Source organism: Diorhabda carinulata, chromosome 4 (assembly GCF_026250575.1).
Source record: "Diorhabda carinulata isolate Delta chromosome 4, icDioCari1.1, whole genome shotgun sequence".
Classification (NCBI taxonomy): Eukaryota; Metazoa; Arthropoda; class Insecta; order Coleoptera; family Chrysomelidae; genus Diorhabda; species Diorhabda carinulata.
This window is the reverse complement of record NC_079463.1, coordinates 831218-855908: the sequence shown is the minus strand read 5'-3', so window position 1 is coordinate 855908 and position 24691 is coordinate 831218. Positions and strand designations below refer to the sequence as shown.

General features: G+C 29.3%; 1 protein-coding gene across 1 annotated transcript; it reads right to left on the bottom strand.

The window, feature by feature from the left end:
- Nucleotides 1–128: 128 nt before the first annotated feature.
- Nucleotides 129–24677, bottom strand: LOC130892447 (uncharacterized). Its single transcript, XM_057797875.1, has 11 exons — nucleotides 24455–24677; nucleotides 12506–12868; nucleotides 12306–12445; nucleotides 12039–12250; nucleotides 7892–8348; nucleotides 7510–7647; nucleotides 7058–7318; nucleotides 6804–7001; nucleotides 6371–6748; nucleotides 2328–2698; nucleotides 129–2252 (listed from the first exon to the last, which is right to left on the bottom strand). Exons 2-11 carry the CDS (start codon nucleotides 12866–12868, stop codon nucleotides 2029–2031), a joined length of 2742 nt encoding a protein of 913 aa, XP_057653858.1. The 5' UTR covers nucleotides 24455–24677; the 3' UTR covers nucleotides 129–2028.
- Nucleotides 24678–24691: the final 14 nt, after the last annotated feature.

Sequence of the window (24691 nt, the reverse complement as noted above, 5' to 3'; positions counted from 1 at the left end):
GAAATTATAGATCCATGTTTCATTTGTTACCACAAAAAATCTGATTAACTACGTGTAAACATCATCGACACCTTGTAAAAACGTTGTTGTTGATTTACCCTATAGAATAGTTAATGAAACTAGTTTGATTTATAAAAAATTATTTATTCGTTATAAAAGCTTACATAATTGTTTGTATATATTTAGAAATTGAATAGCACCTTGATGAGTATGTTAAGTTCGCGTTAAATGAAAATTAAAATCCCAACCATCACCTCATATTGAGCATATTATGATAATAACCGATATTAAACACGAAATCGATGTCAATATCGGTTTTTAAAAAACGGATTAACAAGAAATTAATATCGTTGGATTTCGATATAAAGTCTGAACGAATCGTAAAGATTTTGGCGGTTCCAGACCGCCATTTTGTTTAAAACTAACCTCACTTCGTGTCAATTCACTTGAACTGTTTTTATTCAATTATTTTTGGTGGTTGGCGATTTAATCCGACGATATTCATAATTTTTATTAGTTTCTTATTAAAATCCGTTTGAAATTTTAAAACCCGATTCTACAGTTTCCGCACGGAAAGTGGAAAACCGGGTAAATATCTTAGATTTGAAAATACGATCAATTCGTATCACAGCTACAGTTACTAATATTATTTTTTAAAGGAAAAAAAAATAGTCCAGGAAGTGAAATCCATAAAAATTATTTTTGGTGTACCAACAGTTTTTGAATTTTTGGAAATTATTTCGTCAATAACGTGGAAGGGGTTGAAAATTTCAATAAACAAACTTGTACAACGTGAAAAATATATGAGTGACTTTTTTTTTTAGAAATTTTCACGTTCTAAATACTTGTTTCTATCCATTGTATCAAAATTTCGACGAAATACCAATTTTTACCGGTGGTTTTCCCCATTTTTCACGGCACTTTGCACACAAATCAATTTTTTTCCTTAAAAACTACTTGTTTACCAAAAATCATTACTATTGATTTAAATATAAGGTTTTAGTAAAATTTTTACTACAGCGCCTGGACTATCAAGTATTATCTCAAATAACGACGTGATAGGACAAGCAAAGACATTAACTGTTTGTTTTTAATGATATATGGCAACACTGAATGTCACAATAGACAAAAACCGGCCCTTAGTACAAAGTAAGTTTTGAGAATAAGTATCAAATTTTCATACAAATGAGATAATTACGTAATTTACACTTTTTTTTTACTATCATTGACTGGCCTAGAAGTCAACGAACGATTTTTAAACAGATGAAATTGAATTTGACATTTCACAAGGTCGTTGCCAAGTTTGAAGATGCAAATCATGATGTAAAGACTACAAGGTGTGTTCTTACGCAACCGGATAGCCACAGCCAATGAGAGGCTTTTCCCGCTGTCGGCCATATTATTCTTCAGGCCAATCAAGTCAATGCGGGAATTTGAATCTTTTCGTTTTAAGATTGTTATGAACGAAACGTTAAGCAACGAATGTGATACTTTTTTTAAAATGATATATTCTCGTTAATCAAACAATAAATATTTGATCAATGTTAAATCAACCACTAAAAAAATATAGAATAAACTTGTAAACACTCACCGTGTTGGAGGTTAAGTTGTATTTCTCCACAAACTTTTTTCCATTCGTTAAGTAATTTAATATAGGAGATCTATAGAATCTATAGAAACTAATATTTTTACAATTCGTATTTTTATTTGTGCATGAATGCGTTTTAATTTACATAACTATTTTATACATTGAATGTAAATAAATATAAATCGGTCAGCTGGTGACAGGCAATATGGCGACTGCGCAGTTAATCATCGGTAGTAGTGTTTACATCATGATGCGCATAAAAACAAAGTGGTTTCTAAATCGTTTCGTAACGATCTCGTAGGGTAGAGCTTAATTTACAAATTAATTTTAATTGAAACAGCAAGTTTAACGGCAGTTAACAATTAATTATGAGTGTATTATACTTTATATGTTATAATACAAACCTTAATAATATCTTATTAATATACCGAGTCTATTTATTATTTGTAACTTGATTCGCTGTCGTTATCCGCGAACCAATCTTTCGGCGGACTTCCACGACCTACGAAACTACTCGTAGCTTGAGTTCGATACTCTTGCGATACAACTTGAGTTATACCCCGCGGTCCGGAACTACTACTCGATTGGTTTGTTTGCCAGACGGTTCTATGTTCGCCTAATCGTTGCGGATTGAATCTAGAGCTACGTTGAGACTTCGGGGTACCTTAAAAAAAAAAAATAATAAAAACATTTATTTATACGGTTAAAATGATTTTTATAGAATTTGTATTTGCGTTACCTTCGGGCGAAGTGAACTCGCTTGCGGTGTCGTATCTAGAAGGTGCTATCCATCGTTCGGTAAATTCGCTAGCCGATCTCGCTAAACTCGGTTGACTCAACGATCTAGCTAGAGAAGTATGACCGGTTTCGGAATCTTCGTAATACCTTTTGTCCGGGTAATAACTGGACGTTTCCGATATGTTGTCGGTTCGTCCGAAATCTACCGTCATCTCCGACATTGATCTGAGATCGGCCTCGCTCCTGTAGCTAGATCGAGAATTTTTCCTCGATCTTTGCGGCAAGACGAGAGGTTCTCTCGTTAAAGTTCGGACGGAGCTACCTCCGTCCGAATCGTATTCGTACAGGGTGGGTAAACTGCTACGTCGACTCCTATAAATTAATTTAATTAATGTTTGTAATAATCATAAGAATTAGTTAGGTTATATTCGGCCAAGGATTCTCCACAGGGAATAGCATAGTCTACTTCCGTCCGCCCTACACAATTGACTTTTGTGACGTCATAATTACGTCAGAGTTGCCATCTTGTGAAAGCTTCCGTTTTAGCGGCATTGTGGTTCGGTGTTTTATTCCGTATCGGTGTCAACGTATGATTTAAATAGTTTTTTGGTTTTTAAATCGTAACAGACTATTGCCGGCCTGCTTAGAGTTGTCAGAAATCGAATTTCGACATCGATAAAGCTCGGGTTGAAGCCGTACCAAAAAAAAAAAAATAGGAAAAAAGAAAATTCCTTGTAATTTGTGACGTCAGATGACAGTTTGACAGATTTGGTTGAGTAGACAGTCCTATTGTCCGTGGAGAGTCTCGGATATTGGGCAGTGTAATTTTGTATCGTTAAAATGACGATAAGAAAATAAAAGAGAAGAAAATATACCATGATCTGGACACAAAAAAAAATGATAAAAAGGTCAAAACTCAGTGCAATGCCTTTGTAAACAACAATTCGTAAATAATACTTATAGATTGTTATTATCTTTGTAAACAAATATATTAAAAAAATCAATTTGTTTATTAACCTGTTTTTGTCGAAATAACGTCTCTTAATACAGGATGGAAACTATGAAAATAGTATACAGAGTGTAATTATAGTAAAAATTATAGTATATCTGACACGACGAGTTACAAGTCTCTGTATATGGAAAAATATTTATGGTAAAATCATGAAAATTTGTATAATTAGGTTTTCGGATACGATCTTTTCAACTAAAATATTTTCAAAGATGGCCGACTTCCGGTTCTACCGGAAATCGACTGCAACTTTGTTTTTTTAAATGAAACACCCCGTATATTAATACATTTTTGAATTCTACGTGAAATTTTAGTACACTTTTGTCTAAAAACTTTTTTCGAAAAGTACATATTTTTTGAGTTATTGAGGTTTTTATAAAAAATTTAACCGTTGCAGACCCTTATAAATTATTTTTTTTCGAAAATACCCTTAAGGATATGAAAATGATTTCTATTCGGGTGTATTTAGTCAGATCAGACGTATTTCAATCTATATTAAAAATTTCTAATTATATACAGGGTGTGTATAAAAAGTGTTCAAAGTTTAAAGACATAAATATCAATTTTTTAAATTTTTTTAAATGAAACACCCTATATATTCAAACATTATTGAATTATACGTAAAATTTTAGTATACTTTTGCCTAAAAACTTTTTTCGAAAAGTACATATTTTTTGAGTTATTGAGGTTTTTATAAAAAATTTAACCGATGCAGACCCTTATAAGTTATTTTTTTACGAAAATACCCTTAAGGATATGAAAATGATTTCTATTCGGGTGTATTTAGCAAGATCAGACGTATTTGAATCTATATTGAAAAATTTCTAATTATATACAGGGCGTGTATAAAAAGTGTTCAAAGTTTAAAGACATAAATATCAATTTTTTTAATTTTTTTAAATGAAACACCCTATATATTCAAACATTTTTGAATTATACGTAAAATTTTAGTATACTTTTGCCTAAAAACTTTTTCAGAAAAATACATATTTTTTGTGTTATTGAGTTTTTTATAAAAAATTTAACCGATGCAGACCCTTATAAATTATTTTTTTACGAAAATACCCTTAAGGATATGAAAATGATTTCTATTCGGGTGTATTTAGCAAGATTAGACGTATTTGAATCTATATTGAAAAATTTCTAATTATATACAGGGTGTGTATAAAAAGTGTTCAAAGTTTAAAGACATAAATATCAATTTTTTTTATTTTTTTAAATGAAACACCCTGTATATTAAAACATTTTTAAATTTTACGTAAAATTTTAGTACACTTTTGTCTAAAAACTTTTTTCGAAAAATACATACTTTTTGAGTTATTGAGTTTTTTGTAAAAAATTTGACCGATGCAGACCCTTATAAATTATTTTTTTACGAAAGTACCCTTAAGGATATGAAAATGATTTCTATTCGGGTGTATTTAGCAAGATTAGACGTATTTGAATCTATATTGAAAAATTTCTAATTATATACAGGGTGTGTATAAAAAGTGTTCAAAGTTTAAAGACATAAATATCAATTTTTTTTATTTTTTTAAATGAAACACCCTGTATATTAAAACATTTTTGAATTCTACGTAAAATTTTAGTATACTTTTGTCTAAAAACTTTTTTCGAAAAATACATACTTTTTGAGTTATTGAGTTTTTTGTAAAAAATTTGACCGATGCAGACCCTTATAAATTATTTTTTTACGAAAATACCCTTAAGGATATGGAAATGATTTCTATTCGGGTGTATTTAGCAAGATCAGACGTATTTCAATCTATATTGAAAAGTTTCTAATTACATACAGGGCGTGTATAAAAAGTGTTCAAAGTTTAAAGTCATAAATATCAATTTTTTTAATTTTTTTAAATGAAACACCCTATATATTCAAACATTTTTGAATTATACGTAAAATTTTAGTATACTTTTGCCTAAAAACTTTTTCAGAAAAATACATATTTTTTGTGTTATTGAGTTTTTTATAAAAAATTTAACCGATGCAGACCCTTATAAATTATTTTTTTACGAAAATACCCTTAAGGATATGAAAATGATTTCTATTAGGGTGTATTGAGCAAGATCAGACGTATTTGAATCTATATTGAAAAATTTCTAATTATATACAGGGCGTGTATAAAAAGTGTTCAAAGTTTAAAGACATAAATATCAATTTTTTTAATTTTTTTAAATGAAACACCCTATATATTCAAACATTTTTGAATTATACGTAAAATTTTAGTATACTTTTGCCTAAAAACTTTTTCAGAAAAATACATATTTTTTGTGTTATTGAGTTTTTTATAAAAAATTTAACCGATGCAGACCCTTATAAATTATTTTTTTACGAAAATACCCTTAAGGATATGAAAATGATTTCTATTCGGGTGTATTTAGCAAGATTAGACGTATTTGAATCTATATTGAAAAATTTCTAATTATATACAGGGTGTGTATAAAAAGTGTTCAAAGTTTAAAGACATAAATATCAATTTTTTTTATTTTTTTAAATGAAACACCCTGTATATTAAAACATTTTTAAATTTTACGTAAAATTTTAGTACACTTTTGTCTAAAAACTTTTTTCGAAAAATACATACTTTTTGAGTTATTGAGTTTTTTGTAAAAAATTTGACCGATGCAGACCCTTATAAATTATTTTTTTACGAAAGTACCCTTAAGGATATGAAAATGATTTCTATTCGGGTGTATTTAGCAAGATTAGACGTATTTGAATCTATATTGAAAAATTTCTAATTATATACAGGGTGTGTATAAAAAGTGTTCAAAGTTTAAAGTCATAAATATCAATTTTTTTATTTTTTTAAATAGAACCACCCGGTTTTTTTTTATATTTTAATACTTTCAGGGGTGAAAAATAAGGCAATTTCACGTATACTTCCCATTATCGTTCAAATTGAACGAAATTTGACATATATCGCGTGTTTTATAAAATATTTGTTTGGTTAATAGAAATACAAACTTTTAGTTACACATTCTGGTCCTTCGAGCCGGATTAAACCCGGCTCGAAGTACCAAAAACTACATACCTATTATCCCACTTTCTATTCTTGGGTTGTTTATCCGCCGGCGCCAAAATACGAATGATTATATCCCATTTCGGAGGTTCGAACAGACTAGAATATCTGGAATCGTTTCTGACCCTTTCGAAATCCTCCCTAACGACGCATTCGGTCAACAGAGTGCGCAGAGTCGATTCCGTCGATATTATTTGTCTCCACTTCATTTTATCGGCGGCGGTTAATTGCGAATTGAAAGTTTCCGCGCTATCTATCACCGGCCCTTCTTCATTGTCCGTCGGCCGAAACACCCTGATCAGTACATTCCAATTGGGCACTCGGGGATTTTCCGGAGCTATGTCGAACGCGGATAAATAATTTTCGTCGGTTTCCGTCGTCGAAATGTACCTGGAAACCAACTAGGTTACCGATTTCATATTCGGGGAATTTTAGGTTAATTTACCTCGGGGCGGAGGATTGCTCCAAGTTGGCGACGATTTCGGGCGCGTTCAGAGGGAGTTTGTCGTCGACTATTAGATTTTTGGGCGGTAGACTCATGGCGGCTCTCTCCATTTTCGGGGTGAGCGTCATACCGGAAGCCGACGATATATCCGAGAAGTTTTCCCATTCGGGGGGCTCCGGCACGTCTACGGGATAATTCCTAACAAAAACAAAAAACGAATTTCGTATTCGAATCGATTTTTTTTCGATGTTTACCTTATGGTGACGTCCCATTTTTGGTTTTCCATCGGTTTGGGTCTGGTATGGTATTCGGTGACGAAACGTTTGTGTCTTTCGATGTCTTCTACGGTCTTTTTTTCGGTGATGGTTTTTAGGAATACGTCGTCGACTATATGGGAAGTTATTTCCGGTTTGTGGACGACCGCGATCGGCGGTTCCAGCGAATCGGTGACGTCTTGGACGTATTCTCTTTTGGGGACGATCGGCGGCGGCGGCGGCGGCGTCGGCGCTACGTATCTACGAATAAAATTACAACCGTAAAAAATGTCGAATTTCGTTATGTCAATGTCAGATTTGACGTAATCGTATCGGCGTTGCCGTATTTCGGAAGTTGAGTAGCGGCTCTAGTATTAGTAAGTTGTCAGTTGTCAAATAACTGTCGTAGAAGACATTTTTTTGGTAAAGGGGTTTTTGGAAAACCTACTAACCGTTCTTCTTGCATTTCCATTTGTCTCCTAAGTATTTTGTTGTATGTGGGAGCCGGTTGTGCGTGTTTTGGAGGTGGATGTAGTTCTGGAGCGTAAGTGAATTGGTGTCGTTCGTAAACAGACGGCGAATCCAATGATCTAAAAATGTTTACTATATATATATATATATATATATAATTTCTTTTCCTCAAAAAAAAAAAAAATTATTTCGTTAATTAAATATAAATTTTTTTAATCACTAAATTTTGGTGGAATAGAATCGGTCTATACGCTCTCTAAATATTCCACCAAAATTTTTTTTTATATTTCGCCGACTAAATTTTTTTTTTAAAAACGTATTTACACAAAAACCACCATTTTTAGTCCGATTCAAAATGGATACCTTATACTTTCTTGTTGTTCCAAAATGGTGGAAAGGTTTTTATCGGTTCTGGTGCTTTCCGTATCCGATAGTGAGATGCTGGGAGGTGGTGGGGGTGTTTTCTTAACCTTGACTTGAATGTCGAATTTGGGTTCTTCTTTTACGGCGATCGGTAGCCTGGAAACCGTCCCCGGTGCGGCGACGGCGTTTTGAATTTGGTGTTCGACGGTATGTCCGTAACCTTCGCTGTAGACGCTGCTGTTATCTTGAATGTAAGCTTGGTTTTCGTAACTTCCGGCGGATGATACCGGAAGTGAGCCTGTATCGACGTCGATTTCTGAATGGGATTCGGATGGGTAATCTGATGGTAAGTTGTCGCTCATTAGGTGACCTTCGCTTCCGGCGCTGCTACCGGCCGCCGTGTAGGGTAGAACATTCGCTCTGGGTATTTTTAAACCTTCCACCATCGGTAGACTTCCTATAATATGAATTCGTATCGGTAAATGTTTGATTGTAACGTTTTTATTTAACGAATTATCAATTTCGTTAATTTTCATTTTTCGTAATGGTTTTTTTGGTGGAATAGTTTCGGTATATATTTCCCTTTACTTTTCCACCAAAATCGAAACTAAAATCGGATTTTAAAAACGATTTCGTCGAGTTTTATTTTTCTAGATATCTTTTGGTGGAATAATTTTGTTATTTTTCGAATAATTTTTTACTAAAATCAAAATTGAAACCGAAAATCTAAAAAGTTTTTTTCTTAATTTTAATTTTGCATCGTCGTATGTTGGTGGAATAGTTTCGGTATATATTTCCCTTTACTTTTCCACCAAAATCGAAAATAAAATCGGATTTTAAAAACGATTTCGTCGAGTTTTATTTTTCTAGATATCTTTTGGTGGAATAATTTTGTTATTTTTCGAATAATTTTTTACTAAAATCAAAATTGAAACCGAAAATCTAAAAAGTTTTTTTCTTAATTTTGATTTTGCATCGTCGTATGTTGGTGGAATAGTTTCGGTATATATTTCCCTTTACTTTTCCACCAAAATCGAAAATAAAATCGGATTTTAAAAACAATTTTGTCGAGTTTTATTTTTCCAGATATCTTTTGGTGGAATAATTTTGTTATTTTTCGAATAATTTTTTACTAAAATCAAAATTGAAACCGAAAATCTAAAAAGTTTTTTTCTTAATTTTGATTTTGCTTCGTCGTATGTTGGTGGAATAGTTTCGGTATATATTTCCCTTTACTTTTCCACCAAAATCGAAAATAAAATCGGATTTTAAAAACAATTTTGTCGAGTTTTATTTTTTCAGATATCTTTTGGTGGAATAATTTTGTTATTTTTCGAGTAATTTTTCACTAAAATCAAAATTGAACCCGAAAATCTGAAAAGTTTATCCCTCAATTTTGATTTTGCATCGTTGTATGTTGGTGGAATAGTTTCGGTATATATTTCCCTTTACTTTTCCACCAAAATCGAAACTAAAATCGGATTTTAAAAACGATTTCGTCGAGTTTTATTTTTCTAGATATCTTTTGGTGGAATAATTTTGTTATTTTTCGAATAATTTTTTACTAAAATCAAAATTGAAACCGAAAATCTAAAAAGTTTTTTTCTTAATTTTAATTTTGCATCGTCGTATGTTGGTGGAATAGTTTCGGTATATATTTCCCTTTACTTTTCCACCAAAATCGAAAATAAAATCGGATTTTAAAAACGATTTCGTCGAGTTTTATTTTTCTAGATATCTTTTGGTGGAATAATTTTGTTATTTTTCGAGTAATTTTTCACTAAAATCAAAATTGAACCCGAAAATCTGAAAAGTTTATCCCTCAATTTTGATTTTGCATCGTTGTATGTTGGTGGAATAGTTTCGGTATATATTTCCCTTTACTTTTCCACCAAAATCGAAACTAAAATCGGATTTTAAAAACGATTTCGTCGAGTTTTATTTTTCTAGATATCTTTTGGTGGAATAATTTTGTTATTTTTCGAATAATTTTTTACTAAAATCAAAATTGAAACCGAAAATCTAAAAAGTTTTTTTCTTAATTTTAATTTTGCATCGTCGTATGTTGGTGGAATAGTTTCGGTATATATTTCCCTTTACTTTTCCACCAAAATCGAAAATAAAATCGGATTTTAAAAACAATTTTGTCGAGTTTTATTTTTTCAGATATCTTTTGGTGGAATAATTTTGTTATTTTTCGAATAATTTTTTACTAAAATCAAAATTGAAACCGAAAATCTAAAAAGTTTTTTTCTTAATTTTAATTTTGCATCGTCGTATGTTGGTGGAATAGTTTCGGTATATATTTCCCTTTACTTTTCCACCAAAATCGAAACAAAAACCTGTTTTTAAAAACAATTTCTTCGAGTTTTATTTTTCTAGATATCTTTTGGTGGAATAATTTTGTTATATTTCGCGTTATTTTTTACTAAAATCAAAAGTGAACCCGAAAATCTAAAAAGTTTGTTTCTTAATTTTAATTTTGCATCGTTTATGTTGGTGGAATAGTTTCGGTATATATTTCCCTTTACTTTTCCACCAAAATCGAAACTAAAATCGAATGTTAAAAACAATTTTGTCGAGTTTTATTTTTCCAGATATGTTTTGGTGGAATAATTTTCTTATTTTTCGAATAATTTTTTACTAAAATCAAAATTGAAACCGAAAATCTAAAAAGTTTGTTTCTTAATTTTAATTTTGCATTGTTATATGTTGGTGGAATAGTTTTAGTATACAGGGTGTGTCCCAAACGACGAGTTAAAACTATCTGTATATGGCGGAATACTTATGGTAGAATCATGAAAATTCCTATAATTAGGTATTCGAATACGATCTTTTCAACTAAAATATTTTCAAAAATGGCGGACTTCCGGTATAACCGGAAGTCGACTGTAACTTTGTTATTTTAAATAGAACACCCTGTATATTGATACATTTTTGAGTTTTACGTTAAATTTTAGTAAACTTTTGTCTAAAAACTTTTTTCGAAAAACGCACAATTTTTTAGTTATTAATGTTTTTGTAAAAAATTTTACCGTTTCAGACCCTTATAAATTATTTTTTTACGAGAACACCCTTAAAGATATGAAAATGGTTTCTATCCGGTTGTTTTTAGCAAGGTCATACGTATTCGTATCTATGTTGGAAAATTCCTCATTTTATACAGGGTGTGTATAAAAAGTGTTCAAAATTTAACTTCATAAATATCAAATTTCTTCTCTAGAAATTTACAGAAAACATTTAATATCTGGTTAACGATAAGATTTAGCTATAGGACAGCATACATGAATTTGTCTTATTTTTAACCTCTGAATGTATTAAAATAGAAAAAACCGGGTGGTTCTATTTAAAAAAATGAAGAAATTTGATATTTATGAAGTTAAACTTTGAACACTTTTTATACACACCATGTATAAAATTAGAAATTTTTTAATATAGATTCAAATACGTCTGATCTTGCTAAATACACCCGAATAGAAATCATTTTCATATCCTCAAGGGTATTTTCGTAAAAAAATAATTTATAAGGGTCTGCAACGGTTAAATTTTTTATAAAAAACTCAATAACTCAAAAAGTATGTATTTTTCGGAAAAAGTTTTTAGACAAAAGTATACTAAAATTTTATGTAAAATTCAAAAATGTATTAATATACAGGGTGTTCTATTTAAAATAACAAAGTTACAGTCGACTTCCGGTAGAACCGGAAGTCGGTCATTTTTGAAAATATTGTAATTAAAAAGATCGTATCCGAAAACCTAAATATAGAAATTTTCATGATTCTACCATAAGTATTTCCCCATATACAGATGGTTTTAACTCGTCGTGGGACACACCCCGTTCTTTTCCACCAAAAACTAAAACCAGAGTTTAAAGAAAAATTTGGCTGCCTTTTGGTGTAATTCTTGCGATATCTACGTTCTTTTACTTTTCATCAAGTCACAGTTTATAAAAAAAAAAACGAATATTCATGTTTTTCTTTAAACACATTTTTGGACTTCGCGACCAGTTCTAGGGGCTTTATAAGCAATTTTTCGAAAAAATATCCATAAAACAGTACTCGAAAATCGTTTTCTAAATCTAAAATCGCATTTTCAGAATCTAGACAATCTAAACGGGGACTCACAGTCCAATTTCGAAACCACTCACCTAACGAACTCCTCGATATTTTGGTGATTTCCGAACCGCTTCCTAACGTGGAAAAAGGTTGTCTTATGACGGTAAGCGGCTGTCTTCTCAAACAATAATAAGAACAACCCAAACCTAACAGCATCAAAGACAAGAACAGAATCCCGCAGATGATCAACAATATTTGGAAGCCTTTCAGCGGCGCCGGCAGGGCGCTGACCGGAGCTTCGGGTCTAAAAAATTCAATAATAATTCAATCGATTCCTTCAATAGGTAGTAAAAACTTACACAATTTGTGGTAGCGGCGCGGGCACAGGCGTAATCGGCGGAGGATACCTACAAACTATGGTGATGATTTCGTCCCCGTCGATTTCGAAACCAGGATGGAAGCGAACCACTATATTGTTGGTAAACACCCTTTGAGGACCCTAACCAATCAAAACGTTCGAAAATCTCCCACTGATAACCTAGTATTTCATTTTATTTACCTGTTTGGTGCCGCATCCTTTGAGAGGCAGCTCCAACTTGTAGCTCAAATCGCCTTTGCCGAACACTCTGCACGCCGAATTCCTGTCGAATTGCGCGTAAGCGATCCCATAAAATCTGTCGCCGAATTTCAATTCTATTTGCATGGTTCCGGCGGCGCAATTTAACGCGGCTTTGGTTCTATTCAGAAATATCACCGGACTCAGATCGTCCAATTTGGTAACTTTCCCATCGAGGATGCCTTCTTCGGGGAGGCCTTCTCCTCGGTAGGCGACGTTGTTCGCTTGATCCGCGTAATTCGATTGGCCGGACGCGAATTTTATCAACGATACGATGTAAATCCATCGCAACTGATTGAAATTCATCTGAAACAAATCATCTGATTAATTGTCGTCCGAAAACATCGACGCTGCGCGTTAACCGTTCGTTATGGGACGCACTGTAGGTTAAAGGCGCGTTCGGGCTTCAGTTCCCATCGCGTACGTTCGAAATTTAATTGATAATCGGCCGTCGAAAAGATTTATCCTTGATCCGTACTGTATAATTTAATAATCGTTCGAAACAAGCTCGACTCGATTCGCCACGAGCCGAATCTAAGCTCGCGCGAATTTAATTGGTTTTTTACGGAAAATTAGAGCGTTAGAGCAACGTAGAACGGTTGAATTCGAATGGTACATCGCTGTTTGTTTAACAAAAGCGTACGATAACTCAAAAGTCGGTTCGAACAAAAACTAGACTCAAACTAATCATTATTATAGTTTAATATCACATAAAGGACTTTATTTAAACGTTTAATGGATAAAAAACGCCGAAGAAACAAATTTTACGACGTTCCTGATGATTCGAATATTGTTTATATAGGACAGACATCTCGATATCTCGACAAAAAGAGTAATGAATCACTAAAACTATAAAAAAACGTTAAATAATATAAAAAATCGTATAAAAACGTAGAAAATTAACGAAAAACATCATTTTTAATAAGGATAAATATACAGGTAGGTCAAAAAGTTCCGATTAAAATATGATAAGTTGAATAAAAATTTTTTTTGCAGGCAACGCGTTGTATATTATCGTTTTTACGCCTGTTATTTTCTTCTAATTCGACGGCGGGCAACACCTGTCAAAATATAATCGCGATTTGAGATGTTTGAGCATAGAGCGTAGAGCCATCCGTCACTTTATCTCGTAGTTTCTTTAATGCGGCGCCGATTTATTTGAAATTTTCACAGATGATAGGTGTGTATCCAAAAAACGAGATCTACACGGTGCCGAAGCGTGTAACCCCCTCCGGGGGGGGGGATACCACCCCTTTTCGGGGGTGGAATTTTTTTTACCAAAAATAACCCCGGAAATCGAAATATTAGTGTATTTAAAGTAAAAAATGTCGTATGAAAATTTTTCGCCAGATTAATAGTTTTTGAGTTATGCGTAATTGAAAAATTTCGTTAAAAAACTGATTTTTTTAATAGTTTTTTACGTATAACTCTGTAATGGTGCGTTTTATCGAAAAAATTGTTATGAACAAAAATGAAGCTTATAAAAAAACAAAGAAATTAAACTATATTTTAAGAATTTAATGTTTTACCTAAAGCAAGTTATAGATATTTGAATAGATTTTGTTTTACGTAATTGAGTATTTAACCTCAAATAACTGGAAAAGGGTGTATTTTTTAACAAAAAGTCTTGAAATACTTTTTGAAGAGCTTAAAAAGACCTTTCGAATGACTACTGATAAAAGTCGTTTCGACTAAAATTTTAATGAGATATGATGTAAAATAGTTAAAAATAAAAAAAAATTGTACTAAAACTAATGCCATTGCATTGAAAATCAAAATTAAACTTTTTCCTTGTACCAAATACTTTATTTGGATGTTATTTACGACATCTGAAAATTTGGCTGATTAGAAATGCATAATTTTGAAAAAAATCAGCTTTAAATAATATATTTTTTAAATTTTTCCAAAAATTTTGTTTCTCCCCATTTTTTCTCTATAACTATAAGAGATACAAAAATAAATAACCAGTCAAATTAAAGCATTTTTCATGACGATTATTTTTCTTTTTTTATTTTTTTTGTAGCATAAAAATTGACGGAGTTATAACCAAATTAATTTATCATTATAGTGCCAAAATTGCTGATCCCGAACCCTTTCACCCTTTATTAATAAAACGCGGAAGGTTTCAAGCCCTTCTATCATACATAGACTTGTAGCCCTGAAAATTACCTTTAAAATGGTTTTTTGTAGGATGTGATAACTTCAAAATTAATGGAGTTACATAAAAAACAAAAATTTGAAATTTTTTTTGTGAATTATAAAATACGAAAAAATTTCAAATTTTAGCGCGCGGATTTTTTCTGTTGATTCTAAGTTGCCTTTAAGTACATTTAAGAATACCGAGAGATGATTTACTTATAATCTTGGTAAAAGGGTGGTTTTTAAGGGTTGATAGGATATAGAAAATTAAAAATTACTTCAAATAGAAAGAAAAAACTTTTATATCAAAAATAACGCGCAAAATCTAAAAGTTGGCAGTCGTTAGATTCATTTTTATTTCATTCTCTACAAAGGGGTAGTTTTTCAAGGGTTGAATAATAAAGATTTATTAAAATATTATGAATTTTTCACAGTAAAAACGAAATTTCAACGTTTTAAATCGTTAAAAAACTTTTTTTATATTAAAGGGTAGTTTTTAAGGATTTTTAAGGGTTGATACATCGAAATATATAAATTTTCTATTATACAATACGTGATTTTCACCCCTTAAACACAATTTGCACCCCTAGCGATCGTATAGATCTTGATGAGCTCAATTTTAAATTTTCATTTAAATCCGAGAATCCGGGAGGTTCGACACCATTTTGAGCTTAAATGTCTGCACTAATAACAAAATGTCGACACGTATCACGTTAATTAAGACCGGTTGTCATATATAAGAGAAGGTAACTAAGAAAATACTCAACAGTTAAGCAGTTATCCTTGGCAAAAGTATGTTTCGTATTTTAAAACGTGGGCGACTTCAATTCCATAGTTAAAATCGTAATAAACTCTAAAATTGAGTCAAAAAGTAAATAAAATCTTGATAAACGTGCATTTTTCGACAATTCTCGCCCAACAGCAAACGTTGTAGACGGGACGGCGACCCGCGCGGCAATTGTTTGTACTGAATATGAAACGCGAATGTTTTTACAACAAAAGTCGATTATTTTCTTAAAATATCATATATTTTGATTAAAGAAGCCTTTTTACTGAAAAATCTGTTACACAAATTTAATAAATTTGAGGTTATGTCGAAAATAAAGTCTACGAGGACAAACAAGGCGATATTCGATACACAGAATCGAACTACATCGTAATTCTATTAGAAAGAAACAATTTATATGAAAAATGAATTAAAACGGAATGATTATATTGAATTTTTATTAATTAATAGCGTATTAGTACGCCACTGATTATTATATCGACGTAGTAGAAGAGAAAGTAATCGGAATTCATCGCTAAAAATAAGGTCGATGGTTCGTTTATATTCGCCATAACTAACTTTCATTTTTTTTTCAATAATATATTATGCAATGCATATTATCCAATAAATAATATATTTGTACATACGATTGAATAAATCGATAGATAAAAAACTTGTTTCGTGTAATTTAATCGATGAAATGTCGTGCCTCGACTGAGAATGTTCGAAATAATTTGACAGCTGTCAGATATATCGATTATGACATTACATATTAAAAATTAAGTTCCAAGTATGGAAAATCGGAAAGAAAATTGTCCAAATATCCAATAAACGATATATTTGTACATACGATTGAATAAATCGATAGATAAAAAACTAGTTTCGAGTAATTTAATCGATGAAATGTCGTGCCTCGACTGAGAATGTTCGAAATAATTTGACAGCTGTCAGATATATCGATTATGACATTACATATTAAAAATTAAGTTCCAAGTATGGAAAATCGGAAAGAAAATTGTCCAAATATCCAATAAACGATATATTTGTACATACGATTGAATAAATCGATAGATAAAAAACTTGTTTCGTGTAATTTAATCGATGAAATGTCGTGCCTCGACTGAGAATGTTCGAAATAATTTGACAGCTGTCAGATATATCGATTATGACATTACATATTAAAAATTAAGTTCCAAGTATGGAAAATCGGAAAGAAAATTGTCCAAATATCCAATAAACGATATATTTGTACATACGATTGAATAAATCGATAGATAAAAAACTAATTTCGTGTAATTTAATCGATGAAATGTCGTGCCTCGACTGAGAATGTTCGAAATAATTTGACAGCTGTCAGATATATCGATTATGACATTACATATTAAAAGTTAAGTTCCAAGTATGGAAAATCGGAAAGAAAATTGTCCAAATATCCAATAAACGATATATTTGTACACACTGTTGAATAAATCGATAGATAATAAACTAATTTCGAGTAATTTAATCGATGAAATGTCGTGCCTCGACTGAGAATGTTCGAAATAATTTGACAGCTGTCAGATATATCGATTATGACATTACATATTAAAAATTAAGTTCCAAGTATGGAAAATCGGAAAGAAAATTGTCGAAGACGTCGTCGACGTATCGATTTATTTCGATTTTGACGTTTCGAATATTTAATATTCCAAAATGTCGCTATTTGGAGGTAATTATGGAATGAATCGAACGTACCCCCTATAAAAAAGCGTTTTAAAGAATTCAAAAGGCTCTAGCGGGAAAATTGGGAATCAGTTTGCGAAATTTTGGCAAAAAAATACAAAATATGTAAACAACATTCTAAAAGAACAAAATTTGGTTAAAAATTCGAGAAAATCTGCTCGAAAATATCGATAAAAAGATTTTTTTTTCTGATTATTAGTTTCGTCGAGACTATCAGTATATAATAACTCAAAATTCATTTTGTTTTCGATAATAAACTTGTATATCGACGACCTACGTGATTATACGTCTTCGTATTTTTCATTCCGAACAGGTATTAACGTACCTGTTAACCATGAGACATAAAAAACGTCGAATAGTCCGTGAAATAAACTAAAACATTTTTATCTCATTAAATCCTTGTTGTTATGAGTTTCCTCGCGTATGATCCTGGTTAATCCCGATAATTCCCGGATATAAAACAAACTTCGAACCATTTTTTCACAAATCAACGGATAAAAACTTGATTTTACGCACACTCTGTATACATACTTCATAACTAGAATCCCACACACATATCCGACCATATGTTGTCGCTTTTTTCAATTATTTACGAAACAACTTCTTGCGAAACTAGTTTTAAATAAAGCAAAAGATATTACGAAAGAAATACCCGGACCAAATTATCACGGAAAAAACGTTTTTTTGGATTTATTTTTGATTTTATAGACTTTTTAAATGTTTTTCGTGAAGTATTTTCTTGATTTTAGGTGTATTTTAATGAAAACATCGATTTAATTTTACTTAAAACGATTTTTTTATCAAAAGAAATCAGAAATTTTGGAAATTCATTTCAAAAAATATAGAAAAATGCTTAAAAAATCGAAAAAAATAGTTTTTTTGATTGTAAATTGTCTAAATTGGGAGTTTTTTTCAATAAAAAATAAATTTAGACAAAATTAATCTTATTTTTAATAAAAAAAAACCAAATTATTACGGGAAAAACGTTTTTTTTGGATTTATTTTTGATTTTATAGACTTTTTAAATGTTTTTCTTGATGTATTTTATTGATTTTAGTTGACTTTTAATAGAAACATCGATTTAATTTTACCTAAATCGATTTTTTTATCAAAATAAATCAGAAATTTTGGAAATTCATTTCGAAAAATATATAAAAATGCTTAAAAAATCGAAAAAAATAGTTTTTTTGATTGTAAATTGTCTAAATTGGGAGTTTTTTTCAATAAAAAATAAATTTAGACAAAATTAATCTTAGTTTTAATAAAAAAAAAACCAAATTATTACGGGAAAAACATTTTTTTGGATTTATTTTTGATTTTATAGACTTTTTAAATGTTTTTCGTGATGTATTTTATTGATTTTAGTTGACTTTTAATAGAAACATCGATTTAATTTTACCTAAATCGATTTTTTTATCAAAATAAATCAGAAATTTTGGAAATTCATTTCGAAAAATATATAAAAATGCTTAAAAAATCGAAAAAAATAGTTTTTTTGATTGTAAATTGTCTAAATTGGGAGTTTTTTTCAATAAAAAATAAATTTAGACAAAATTAATCTTATTTTTAATAAAAAAACCAAATTATGACGGAAAAAAACGTTTTTTTTGGATTTATTTTTGATTTTATAGACTTTTTAAATGTTTTTCGTAATGTATTTTCCTGATTTTAGTTGTATTTTAATAAAAATATCGATTTAATTTTACCTAAATCGATTTTTTTATCAAGAGAAATCAGAAATTTTGGAAATTCATTTCGAAAAATATATAAAAATGCTTAAAAAATCGAAAAAAAATAGTTTTTTTTGGTTGTAAATTGTCTAAATTGGGAGTTTTTTTCAATAAAAAATAAATTTAGACAAAATTAATCTTATTTTTAATAAAAAAAACCAAATTATGACGGAAAAAAACGTTTTTTTTGGATTTATTTTTGATTTTATAGACTTTTTAAATGTTTTTCGTGAAGTATTTTCCTGATTTTAGTTGTATTTTAATAAAAATATCCCACACACATATCCGACCATATGTTGCTGCTTTTTTCAATTTTTTACGAAACAACTTCTTGCAAAACTAGTTTTAAATAAAGCAAAAGATATTACGCAAGAAATACCCGGACCAGTTGTTTCGATACGACATTTTTGTACACAAATTTTTGAAATCCCCGCAAAAATCGTTCAGCAACACGATCTACATCAAATAATTGTCCTATCCCGCTAAAAAGGAATTCGAACAACAGTCCTGTCGATCTAAATGCGTGGTTAATGGTTTAAATACCCCACAAACCATTTTTTTTATGTGGGCCTTTGAATACCATTCCAAATCACCAATTTCTTGTCTATACGACGAAAATTAACCTCAAAATTGACCAATAACATGACATAACCTCAATTGTACTAGTTTTATCTTTTTGAGGTTATGTATCAACGTACAATAACGCTATTTTGTTAAAAAAACGAAGATTCAAACATCTAATCATCAATTGGATTAATCATTAAGTACATCGATGTATTACGAATGTTTCCTGGTATATTTTGATTTTAGTATGACATTCCGTTTATTTTTAGGTGTGTTCAGTTCCAAAGAACCGAGCGTGTTAGTCACCACATTCGTTCACCTTGAATTTTATTTAACACATTGTACAAATCAGTCGTTAATAATTTGTGTAATTAGTTGCAGGCTTTGTTAACCGCAGTACTACCGTCAATTTGTTTAAATAAAAAAATCTCGAAGTTTCTAACCCAACTTATGTTTCCAATATGGCGATAAGACGCTTCCGAATGTTGGAAGACTTTTTCTGTTACCCTGTACGCCGTATGAAATCACGGGAAAACATAAAACATTCTGTAATCGAATTCAAACATGCGGTTCGTTGTCTCAACTAATCGCCCGTACTAATATTCGACATTCCGTTGTTCGTATCGTGCGCTGTTGCCTAGTTTGGCGTTTGTGTTTAATGAGCTATCGAGTTGGCCGAGAAACGCGAAGGTTACCTTTCGTATCGACTGTTAAAATCTTTTAAGATTGAAAAATGATAATGGACGACGTATTGCTGTGATTCAAACGATTCGATTTAACCATTGTTTTCTTTTAGTCACTAAAAAGTTTTGGTATTAGTTTGTATTGGATTTGCGAATTTTACTGCGTGTTTTTTCGTTGGTTTTTTTGCTTATTTATATATTGTTAATAATAAACTTGATGTTGTTTGAAATATTTTTCGTCTAGCAACACAAAATATATTGAATTGTAATAAATTTAATTAGTGACGTTAATACTAGAGGGCGTTGTATATAAAGTCCCTTTTCGTGATGTATTTTCTTGATTTTAGTTGTCTTTTGATAAAAACATCGATTTAATTTTACCTAAATCTGAAATCAGAAATTTTGAAAATTCATTTCATTTTTCAATCAAAAATAAATTTAGACAAAATTAATCTTATTTTTAATCAAAAAAAACCAAATTATCACGAAAAAAACGTTTTTTTTGGATTTATTTTTGATTTTATAGACTTTTTAAATGTTTTTCGTGAAGTATTTTCTTGATTTTAGGTGTATTTTAATGAAAACATCGATTTAATTTTACCTAAATCGATTTTTTTATTAAAAGAAATCAGAAATTTCGAAAATTAATTTCGAAAAATATATAAAAAAGCTTAAAAAATCGAAAAAAATAGTTTTTTTGGTTGTAAATTGTCTAAATTGGGAGTTTTTTTCAATCAAAAATAAATTTAGACAAAATTAATCTTATTTTTAATCAAAAAAAACCAAATTATCACGAAAAAAAACGTTTTTTTTGGATTTATTTTTGATTTTATAGACTTTTTAAATGTTTTTCGTGATGTATTTTATTGATTTTAGTTGTCTTTTGATAAAAACATCGATTTAATTTTACCTAAATCGATTTTTTTATTAAAAGAAATCAGAAATTTCGAAAATTAATTTCGAAAAATATATAAAAAAGCTTAAAAAATCGAAAAAAATAGTTTTTTTGGTTGTAAATTGTCTAAATTGGGAGTTTTTTTCAATCAAAAATAAATTTAGACAAAATTAATCTTATTTTTAATCAAAAAAAAACCAAATTATCACGAAAAAAACGTTTTTTTTGGATTTATTTTTGATTTTATAGACTTTTTAAATGTTTTTCGTGATGTATTTTATTGATTTTAGTTGTCTTTTGATAAAAACATCGATTTAATTTTACCTAAATCGATTTTTTTATTAAAAGAAATCTGAAATTTTGAAAATTCATTTCTAAAAATATATAAAAATGCTTTAAAAATCGAAAAAAATAGTTTTTTTCGGTCGTAAATTGTCTAAATTGGGAGTTTTTTTCAATAAAAAATAAATTTAGACAAAATTAATCTTATTTTTATCAAAAAAACCAAATTATCACGGGAAAACCTTTTTTTGGATTTATTTTCGATTTTATAGATTTTTAAATGTTTTTCGTAATGTATTTTCTTGATTTTAGTTGTTTTTTAATAAAAACATCGATTTAATTTTACCTAAATCGATTTTTTTATCAAAAGAAATCATAAATTTCGAAAATTAATTTCGAAAAATATATAAAAAAGCTTAAAAAATCGAAAAAAAATAGTTTTTTTGGTTGTAAATTGTCTAAATTGGGAGTTTTTTTCAATAAAAAATAAATTTAGACAAAATTAATCTTATTTTTATCAAAAAAAACCAAATTATCACGGGAAAAAACCTTTTTTTGGATTTATTTTCGATTTTATAGATTTTTAAATGTTTTTCGTAATGTATTTTCTTGATTTTAGTTGTTTTTTAATAAAAACATCGATTTAATTTTACCTAAATCGATTTTTTTATTAAAAGAAATCTGAAATTTTGAAAATTCATTTCTAAAAATATATAAAAATGCTTTAAAAATCGAAAAAAATAGTTTTTTTCGGTCGTAAATTGTCTAAATTGGGAGTTTTTTTCAATAAAAAATAAATTTAGACAAAATTAATCTTATTTTTATCAAAAAAAACCAAATTATCACGGGAAAACCTTTTTTTGGATTTATTTTCGATTTTATAGATTTTTAAATGTTTTTCGTAATGTATTTTCTTGATTTTAGTTGTTTTTTAATAAAAACATCGATTTAATTTTACCTAAATCGATTTTTTTATCAAAAGAAATCATAAATTTCGAAAATTAATTTCGAAAAATATATAAAAAAGCTTAAAAAATCGAAAAAAATAGTTTTTTTGGTTGTAAATTGTCTAAATTGGGAGTTTTTTTCAATAAAAAATAAATTTAGACAAAATTAATCTTATTTTTATCAAAAAAACCAAATTATCACGGGAAAAACCTTTTTTTGGATTTATTTTCGATTTTATAGATTTTTAAATGTTTTTCGTAATGTATTTTATTGATTTTAGTTGTCTTTTGATAAAAACATCGATTTAATTTTACCTAAATCGATTTTTTTATTAAAAGAAATCTGAAATTTTGAAAATTCATTTCTAAAAATATATAAAAATGCTTTAAAAATCGAAAAAAATAGTTTTTTTCGGTCGTAAATTGTCTAAATTGGGAGTTTTTTTCAATAAAAAATAAATTTAGACAAAATTAATCTTATTTTTATCAAAAAAACCAAATTATCACGGGAAAACCTTTTTTTGGATTTATTTTCGATTTTATAGATTTTTAAATGTTTTTCGTAATGTATTTTCTTGATTTTAGTTGTTTTTTAATAAAAACATCGATTTAATTTTACCTAAATCGATTTTTTTATCAAAAGAAATCAGAAATTTTGGAAATTCATTTCGGAAAATATATAAAAAGACTTAAAAAATCGAAAAAAATTGTTTTTTTAGTTGTAAATTATTTAAATTGGGAGTTTTTTTCGATAAAAAATGAATTTAGACAAAATTAATTCCATTTTTATAAAAAAAAACCAAATTATCACGGAAAAAAACGTTTTTTTGGATTTATTTTCGATTTTATATACTTTTTAAATGTTTTTCGTAATGTATTTTCTTGATTTTAGTTGTCTTTTAATAAAAACATCGATTTAATTTTACCTAAATCGATTTTTTTATTAAAAGAAATCAGAAATTTTGAAAATTCATTTCGAAAAATATATAAAAATGCTTAAAAAATCGAAAAAAATAGTTTTTTTCGGTCGTAAATTGTTTAAATTGGGAGTTTTTTTCAATAAAAAATAAATTTAGACAAAATTAATCTTATTTTTAATCAAAAAAAACCAAATTATCACGGAAAAAAACGTTTTTTTTGGATTTATTTTCGATTTTATATACTTTTTAAATGTTTTTCGTAATGTATTTTCTTGATTTTAGTTGTCTTTTGATAAAAACATCGATTAAATTTTACCTAAATCGATTTTTTTATTAAAAGAAATCAGAAATTTTGAAAATACATGTCGAAAAATATATAAAAAGGCCTAAAAAGTCAAAAAAACAGTTTTTTCAATTGTAAATTTATATGTCAGATGGCAGCCATATGCAAATTCATATAAAGTCCCTGTCAACTGTCAACAGTTTTCTTCTTTGAAAACAAACACGTACGATCACGCAAATATCACGTGATTTACATAAAAAGCAAAATTTTGGGCTTCGTTTGCTCAAACTGCTCGTGGAGGATCCGGAGGAATTCTGCGCGAGATAAATTTGGTGTCATTCAATCGGGAAACGCGTGTTAATTGGTGGAAACACGTTTTCGTCGATTGAATGACGTTGAGGTGGACCTGGTGCAACTGGAAAGCTCCGTATTGAAAACAAAAATGATTAGCAGAATATTGATCGAGAAAGTTCAAGTTTTGGTAATTAAACAAGAAGATTTCGATACAAACGTCGTTTTTACACAATATTTTAATAAATATACGTACAATTGGGGTTTAAAATAACTAAAATTACCGGACTATTACAGTAATTTATTATTTTAAATCAATTTTACGATATATCTTTTTAATTCGCCTCGTATATGTTGTATTTTAAGTAACGAATCGGGTGTACGGATAAAGAGGAATCAAAATGGCGATTTTCTAACTATCAGCATCATTGTTTTATAGAAAATTTGTTAATTAAAGTTTTGAAAACTTAAGTATAAAAAATAATGCGGTTAAATAGAAGTTTGGTTGTTAAAAAATGGTTAGTTTGGTATTTAAATTAGTTTTTCTCACGATTTCTTTTTTGAAACAACGAAATTTCAATTACGTTCTAACTAAATGACGAATTACGATAAAAATCTGTTTGGTACCTACGGTGATGTTTAGATGAAGTAATTTGATTTGATTTTTTACCTAATTTCGTTTAGTAGTTATCCGATTTCGGGGGGAAAAGGGGGTTTTTACACTTGAGTAAATCACGCAAACACTAAACCACACTGGACCGGTTCTCGCGCAATTTTCTCTCGCAATAGTTTTGTTTCGTTTTGGCTTCGGATTCCGTGCACCAGGTTAACCTCCGACGGATCATTCTGCGTCGACGATGGCGCTCGATTCAGGTGGGGTCGATTCGTCGTCCGCGGACTATATCAA